Genomic DNA, 8,731 nt, shown 5'->3' on the forward strand with positions numbered 1-8,731 from the left:
CTGAGAAAATTCCAGTGTAGGTTCCATTACGTTTCTCTGTACTTGATCCCTATAGTTTCTTAGATATTTTGATTATTTTAAAAACCCTATCTTAAATAGCAAGCCTTTTAATCATTTTTGACTTGTGGTAATCATCTGTCCGATAAACGGAAAAACAAAAAAAAAACGGGTGCATTGTTGTCAAAATTTGTTGCTCCAGAGGTGAAAATAAATTTTGAAATGATTATTAAAAGGAAATAAAAAACGAACCTTGGGGAAGGTATATATTTCCAAACGTATGACATAGATATTTGACATTAAAAATTTGTGTCTGCTCAAAGCAAAAACAAATTTACTTTTTAAAAAACTTCTGGATTCCTCCTGCGCCGGTTTTTGCTGAGTCGAACTTGCTGAAGTTTCGCCAATCATCCTGTTGGCTTCTTCAGAGCTTGACTGAAACTGGCTCGCATTTTACTTACTTTTATATTGTTTTAGGGGTGCGGAGCTAAATGAGGGGGATATATTTATGGAAGCCTTTGATAAGAAAGCTCTCGACATCTTTCATCTAAAACCAAAATTATGGAAACGCTTCGTCGATGATACTTTTGTTATTTGGCCTCATGGTCAAGAAACCCTAGTAGATTTTCTTAGACATTTAAACTCTATACTCCCTAACATACGGTTTAAATAGAAACTATTAACAACCTCCCATTATTAGATATTCTTACCAATAGAAAATCAGACCTAACATTGGGTCATCGTGTTTACAGAAAACCTACGCACACAGAATGATACCTTAATGCATTGTCACCATCCGGCCCAAAAATCATCGGAATTGAAACACCTTGCCTCTGATCTTCTGTCTAATAATTTCCATATTAAAGATATTAAGCGCTCCATCACAAAATACACTTCACCACAACATTCCAACATCAATGAAACCGAAAGCAATCCCACACTTGCCACGGTTGTCCTTCATTATGTTCAAAACATCACTGACCACATATCAAAAGTTCTAAAGAAATATAACGTCAAAACCAATTTAGATGCCAGGAGTTTACAGCATTCCATGCATATGCCGCAAAGAATAAATTGGAAGGACCGGACGAAAACTACCAAACAGGCTCAAAGAACATGAAAGAGCATTATGACTAACAGAAGTTTCCTTGAAAAATTAACAAAAACAAATTTATCGATCTAATAACATTTTAAAATTTATTACAAATCTTAAAATATTCTATCCTAATAATAGAGCGGCAACATTATATTCAGTGTAATTATAGGTCGAGAAACGAACTTGGGCTAAGACCATAATTTATTTTAATTACTGCTAATTTGTATTCATTAAAGGAAGCTTTGTTTATCGAATTTCGGAAAGTAGTCTATTCCAATTTATCCAGTGAAAACAATACCTATCCCAAAAACCAAATTAAGGGTTGGCACAGATTCTTCTGTTTTCATAATTTACGATTCCAGAGATGACCGTAGGCGAGCAGCAATTCACAGTAATACGTTGGCTAACTATAATTGCGGGTACATGGCGACTGAATATTCCAGGCCTAACCAATAATTTGAGATGGTGTTATAATTTTTATTCCATTTTCATTCAGCTTTTTTATAATGCCAATTTGCTAATGTTATTTATAAAATTCGTTCAACTCTTTCCCGTGGAAGCTGATAGAGGTATTTCTTTTTAATTATTCGAATTGAAGCGAAAAATTGTTGTTAATTTCAGCAATCGAATGCTTGTCTATGTTAACTATAGTTTTCTTGCTTACGGTTAAAATGGCTGTATTTCAAAAAAAGGGGATGCGAAATCTCTTGAACCAGACGATGGATGAAATCGAAATATCTTCGCATGGGGATTCGAAAACCAAAAAGATTATTTTAATTTACACTAGATACAGCAACAGGTTAAACATTATCATAACGGTCTATTCTTTCAGCGTTGGGATCCATTTACTAATAATGGGTAAGTGTTGATGTTTTTATTATTATTTTGATGGTAAGTCCCCGCATAATTTCCAGGAATTTTCGAGTATCAGCAGTTTCAACAAATCCACCCAAATTGTACCGAAATATGCTACAAGCCGTTGCAAGTGTTATATTGGTATCCTTTTGATACGGATAAATATTATGGAATTGTTATATTTTATCAAGCCTTTTCGGTGTTGTTCTCTGATTTATACAACAGCGCTACTCAAGCTTTATTTAATACGATCATGATCGCTTTGACGGCTCAACTAAAATCATTGCAACACCATTTCAGTAATAGTGAAAGAAATGTTTCGGTCGGAAATGAGCAACTCTCAAAAAATGCAACAAAAAGGTTGATAATCTCAATTCAAAAACATCAGTCCCTGATAAGGTAGAGCTAGTCCATTAGAATTACTTTCTCACAGCTCTATTTTTTTTCTAGTTTCACAGAAGAATTGAATATTTCCATGAAATCTATTTTGCTGGTTGAATATATCATTTCGTCGCTTATGATAGCATCGATTGTTATTCAAGTATTTCAAGTGGGCATCTAATTTAATTTTGAAATAAATGATTAAAATATTATACTTTCAGGGAAAAAGGGTGTTTTTCAATATACATTATGGGCTGGCTTTGTCGTACCAGATGTTCGCGCTGGCCTGGAATGCTAATGAAATAAGGGAGGAGGTATGTATTTGTATATATTATGTAATGATTAAAAGGTTTATTTTTGAACGCTTTATAATATAGGTAAGCTTATTGCAAATCATGCTAAGCACTTTCAGTATCTCGTTAATTACATTAATAATTTAATAAATTCAATTTAATTGTTAAATGTAAGTTACCTATAGATTTGCAAGGGATTGCTAATCCTCCTTAAGGAAAAAACACTGGTTTCTATTTATTAATCAAAATAGCCGCCCAAGCAAAAAATAAACGTTATTTAACCAACAATTTTCCTTCACAAGATAAAGTAGAAAAATATGAGAATTGTTGCTAAATTTTTGCTAATAAATTTTGCAAATTGGAAACAATCATCTCTGATTTTTTTGCTTTTATATTGTATATTCTATTATTGTATTTTATTATAATCTCCCTTGAATGTATGTAATTTCCAATTTGTAATTTATAATTCTACTCCTTATTCTAAAATACCTACTTAAAAGTGCCATTTCGTTACGCACGGTAGAGAGCGACTTCGGACTTTCTTTCGTACTTTAGTGACGCGCTTGCACCGATCGGATGTTTTCGGTAATTTTGAACCATGGAATTTTGACGTTTGCCAATTCTAGCTATCACCAAACTCGTTACTAAAATCTGAACGTAAAATATAGTCGATTACCCAGTTTGACGTAATTTATTTACTTCAGAGCCAGAATTTATCCAATGCGGTCTACGAGAGTCAATGGTATAACCGTTCGGAGACGTTCAAGAAGTTAGTATTAACCGTGATTCTGAGAGCACAGAAACCCTTATCGTTGAAGATTGGTCCATTTGGTTCGATGACAGCTGATGTTGCGTTATCGGTATGTACAGGATTTCGTCCTATATTAATTAATAAAATGTGCTTTTTCTAGAGGGTGAAGGTTGCCTACACTTACGTGTCATTGATGTCGGGAGAAAAAATTGGGTCATAAATGTTACTAAAACATTCTTATAATATACTTAGAATAAAAGTTAATATTTGACGAGCAAACCGGTGTGTGACCGTTATTACAATATTTTTCTAAATATCAATAATGCACTTGCAATGCGTATCTAGCTATTTAAACTCATGCTCATTCAAGCATCTTATTATTCTAATTAACGGCACATATCGAGACTTTTCCCACTTAACCGCTGTTGCAGAAAATCAAATGACTTTTGCCTGGTCGAGTAAAAAAAAAGAATTCTATCTTGGAGTGTGGTCTTTTGTAATATACGTTGAATGTATCGGACAATTGCACCCGAGACATATTGATTGAGACCAAAATTTGAATTTGATTTTAAAACCATAGGACTTTGCTTTTTAGTTTGTATCTCTGGAGTTCGCTTACCTTTTAAAATACATGAAATTCAATGATATAGATAATAAATAAAATCTGATAGACACTGCCACACTAATTGAAGACAGTTTCTTGATAAGGTTTCAGGTGAATGAGAGTTAAAATTTATTTAGGAATTGTCAATGCAATTATCATCAAATCAACCATTACCAAAGTAAACCAATTTTGGTTAAAAACGGAAAACATTCTTTTAAGTCTCAGGTTTTTGAAATTTGCAGTTTTGCAGTATTTGCTTTACCAAACTGTTTAGTCTACAATTTTTGTGTAACCATTTAGAAGGTCCAATAATTTAGATAACTAAATGTAAACCTATCATTTTCGAAAATTGACCTGTTTCAGACAATGTCATCTTCAATAGCGTCAATCATCAAAAGATTGTGACCATGACTTTAACTCACTGCGTTTCACCTGGTGAACGCCAACTGTTGATCAGAATTCAATCAGTCTAGCGTAAAAAACCGTTAAAAACTACACGTATCAACCGACCAAAACAATACGTGCACCTTAGAAAAATGCAAAATTCAATTGTTACACTCACATTACCCCATCCAAAAATACGGCCTTATGGTCAGGTTAAGATTAGCCGGGCGAAACGCGCACGTGCAGGTGTCACCTGGCACGCGCATGCGCGCGGTGCACACGCGTCCAGTTTTGACACGTGATCCGTGACACGTGTTACTGGTGCGGAAAATGCTTATGGTGGTTACACAGGAAAATTTATGCATTAATTTTGCTTATTTTCCTTAACGGTTTTTTCAGCATGGAATCAGAAGCTTTTTTGTACATTTTGCGATAATTTTATGAGTGTTTAATTTATACCCATTACTTGAGTGTACAAGTGTTCTATATAGTTGTATATTTTATTTACACATATTTACTTATGTGTCAGAACATAATCTTATTACAAATTTATTGCATCAATAGAAAAACCTTAGACTTCACTATTTATTAAATTGGTTGCACTAAACCGGAAGTAGGCATCGATTTGTTATGTTATTCTTGAGCATTGTGATAATAATAATGATAATAATAAGGAATGATACACTTTTATTCAAATAATACACAACCAAAAAATAGATTAATTTCAATGAAAAAGCAAAGTTCACCTCAATACTAACTGTAATGTGGTGTTTTCCAACTTAAGCCAAACTATAATTACTAATAAAAAAATCTATGACAGTTTGATAAAAAAGATCCTATGCCATACCTAACTACATAACTAACCAAAACTAACCAAAAATTCTAGTGGTCACAGTAGACAGATTAGATAAAATGTTGTGCATTTGCCATTAGACGTCGCTGCGGAAAGAAAAAAAACATAAAAAATATAAAAATACATAAATATATAAACAGGATATCATTATTATAAAAGCAGCGATAATCTGAACTTGCGTCGGAATATACTGGGACAGGACACAACTCTAAGGAGGCGTTCTATATTTTCGTGATTTGATAAGAGAAAGAACTTCCAAATTCAGCCATTCAAAAGAGTTTATTCTGTGGATATTTGATCGAAAAACAATTTTATTATAAAAATACGTGAAATTTTTAGTTGTTACAACTTGGTGATAAAGCAACAGCCTGGAAAATGGAAAAGTAATGGGCAGATCTAACCTTATATCTCAGGACACACAACAATTTTAAACAAAGAACATGTCTTGAATTATCTATTGCTGCTTTTATACAATTTGAAATGTGTTTATCACATCTGAAATTGGTATCCACTAACCAGCCTAGATATCGAACCCCACTATTAAACGATATATTTTCCCTATTTATCCTTTAATCCAAGATCTACATAACATTTTTTTTTATTTAATTTTTATCAACATTTTTATGATTTATCTGTAGATGAGTAGCTGAAAATTTAAATAAATAATTTCTTTTTAATTTTATAGAGGAAAGAGCATCAATATCAACTTAAGTATGTTCTTGAAATTGTTTGATATTTGCCATGGAACGTTAGATTGGGTTGACTATAAAGTTTTTGAATCTCAAAAGTGAGGCTTAATAGACAAACGAATTTATCTTTAGAACCAAGCCTTAGAATGCTTTTTTAATTGTATGTGAATGGCGAGTTGATAATATAGAGTTTGACCTGCTCAGAAAATAGAGTGAGCGTAAGAACTAGTGTACTGAAACTTACGCCAATAGTCAATTCAGTATTAAATAAAAAAAAAATAATATTATGACGAGATAGTTCCTATAAGCATGGACACGAGTAGATTTAGCGATAAACCTGTAACGAGTAAAACGTTAAAAATTAATAATGGCTGTAGCTTCCGAATCACCTTGCATGGCATGGCGCGTTCGTTTTGTAGGTTGTTGTCTCCGATGTGGGTCCAGGTGAAGCCCCTATTATATCTCGCTGACATTCCCGGACGGTTAAACAAAAGTGGTTTACAGGTGCACTGGTTTAAAATGTGGCTTGCCTTGTTTTTCCTACACCTATAAACTTAACAACGAAAATATTGGGCTAAAGAATGTTCTAAAATTTAGATTTTTTAATATTTCTTCCAATATTTACTACTACATCAATGCAACGGGATATCTTAGAAAAGGATGGGTTTTGACAGGATAACAAAGTATGGATTCAGATTATTGCATAGATTTTTTGCACTTATGTGGAACGCAAAAGGGAAAAGTAATTAATATTATTTCCTAGAAAAAAAAGCAGGAGATATCTCCCAAGAGTAGACCGTTCTAGGACAGAAGTTACCTTTGTCAGAGAATTATTAATTATCGACAAATCTTATCACGCATTTAAATTAAATTTAATTATAATTTATTTTTATAGTTCTGATTGGTTTAACAATTTCTTGAAAAAATCTCTATTTCTTCTATTTCTTTGAGATTATTCCTTCTTTTAAAAGTATTTATATGCGGACGTCGTCAGTTTCTCATCAAATTCAATATATTCACCTTAAGGATCCATTTTTAGTTATTGATAAGGGGTCAATAGACTAGTGGTTTGGTCAAACTTGTTGTAATCGGATAAGATCAATTACGCACGCTGCAAAGATTCCCATACAATTTTCAAACTAATGTGAAACCAAAAAAACAAACCTAAAGAAGACAAATTCAAATTAAATATATTGCTATAGTGTTCAAGTTTACAATCCTATTTCTTTTGTTTATTATTTATAAAAAAATTGTAAATGTTGTCCGTTCACACATTTATTTTATTTTTTCCTTGATTTCATTTTAATATTTCTTAAATAATTTATTTTATTCTTAATCCTCACTATTGCATTTTTTGTTCTTTTGTAATATGTTTATATTCTAAATTAACAGAATTTTCTGCTTAAGAATCTTGAATTTGAGGATGTATCAAAACGCTCTTACATGAGGTTTTAAATTATCCAGCTGCGTGATGGTTGTCTTAACCTTTATTTATATTATTTTCCCCTCCAAAATGTTCCAGGTGTGTGTTCCAAAATGGTTTGATTTAAGAAGGTTTTTGAGATATTTCAAAAATTACCTAAAATTATTTTCAAAATTATTCGATAAGAATAATTTTTTCTTCTTGAATTACCACGATCATAATGATATCGTCACCTAGTCCGGAAACACGGAAACCGACATTTACTGGACAATACCCCAGTTTCTCGTTTATCCACAACAAAATCACAAAACATGGAATCCTTAGAACCGTGATGAGTTCTAATCTTATGAAGTTCTTAACAGACGGTACAGTCAGAAATGAAGTATAATCTAGCCTTGTGGACACAGTTCTGAAAAGTTAGTGTTATCGGACAAGGCAAGTCAAAATTGCGGAAAAGGAAAACATTCGCTCAGCTGATAGGCAAACGATAGAACATAAACACCATCTTCCGTTCCAACAATTCTCTAAGTATCAAAACTGTTTGTCAAGGCGATAGGAAGAACTGCATATATGAGATATTTTGCGAGTGTGTTAGCTCTCGTAGGAGACACCTTTAGAAGTGAGGATCAAGGAACACCGAAAAAACACAATGATCACGGAAACGGAGAAAACCGGTGCTGCTGGGCATTCTGGAGGTATGAACATAACATGAAGTGGAAGTGAGTGCATCGGTAAGGGAAAATATGGAGGAGGAGAAAATTCAACAAAGCACCAGCACAAATATTTTAGTAATCTCTCTTTAGATATTTCGAATATTAATAGAAAATGTAGTCTTAATTTGCTATGAACTCAGTTGTAAACAATACGTACTCTTGAACGCACGCATTATTAGGTTATATACATAGCTTGTAAGCATAAAGTTCATTTAATATTCACCTGAAGGCCATTGAAAACACTTGACCATGCTATTGTATTCATTCATTTTATCAGCATTGAATATTGTCTATGACTTTCAAACAAACCCAAGTCCAATCAATTTTTAAATGTTACCTACGTATTGAGAAAAGAACTAGTTATTTGCAAAACAATACAGAAAACAACAAGAAGACAAGTATTACCAGGCAAAGATAAATAGTTAAAGAAGATATCAAATGTACACCGTGTGATTTGTAAAGAATAAAAAGTTAATTTATCCAGGCACTTCGTGATAATTTGTCTACACTTAAACGACGATATAATTTATTTCAATTAATCTTACAACCGACGGTATTAAATTTATTCAGCTTTCAATTAGATCTTTTACTTTTACGGAATCTTCGTATATTCCCAGGCAGGTTAGATTTGCTAATTGTAATTCAAAAGAAACATACCATTACGAAAAAGTTGATACCCATTTAAGATATAT

At 32.6% G+C, this 8,731-nt stretch overlaps 1 protein-coding gene across 1 annotated transcript; it reads left to right on the forward strand.

Moving 5' to 3' along the window:
- The first annotated feature begins 1,589 nt into the window (after positions 1-1,589).
- Positions 1,590-3,649, forward strand: LOC132697303 (odorant receptor Or2-like). Its single transcript, XM_060662674.1, has 7 exons — positions 1,590-1,662; positions 1,715-1,951; positions 2,008-2,347; positions 2,399-2,498; positions 2,551-2,643; positions 3,327-3,482; positions 3,534-3,649. The coding sequence occupies exons 1-7, from the start codon at positions 1,614-1,616 to the stop codon at positions 3,591-3,593; spliced, it is 1,035 nt and encodes a 344-aa protein (XP_060518657.1). The 5' UTR covers positions 1,590-1,613; the 3' UTR covers positions 3,594-3,649.
- Positions 3,650-8,731: the final 5,082 nt, after the last annotated feature.

Source organism: Cylas formicarius, unplaced genomic scaffold (assembly GCF_029955315.1).
Source record: "Cylas formicarius isolate icCylForm1 unplaced genomic scaffold, icCylForm1.1 PGA_scaffold_1__22_contigs__length_36826433, whole genome shotgun sequence".
Lineage (NCBI taxonomy): Eukaryota > Metazoa > Arthropoda > Insecta > Coleoptera > Brentidae > Cylas > Cylas formicarius.

Coding starts and splice junctions, on each gene's coding strand:
- LOC132697303 (XM_060662674.1), top strand. CDS start 1,614: ATGTTATTTATAAAATTCGTTCAACTCTTTCCCGTGGAAGCTGATAGA. Junction 1,663..1,714: donor TCCCGTGGAAGCTGATAGAG/GTATTTCTTTTT, acceptor TGTTAATTTCAG/CAATCGAATGCTTGTCTATG. Junction 2,644..3,326: donor CTAATGAAATAAGGGAGGAG/GTATGTATTTGT, acceptor TATTTACTTCAG/AGCCAGAATTTATCCAATGC.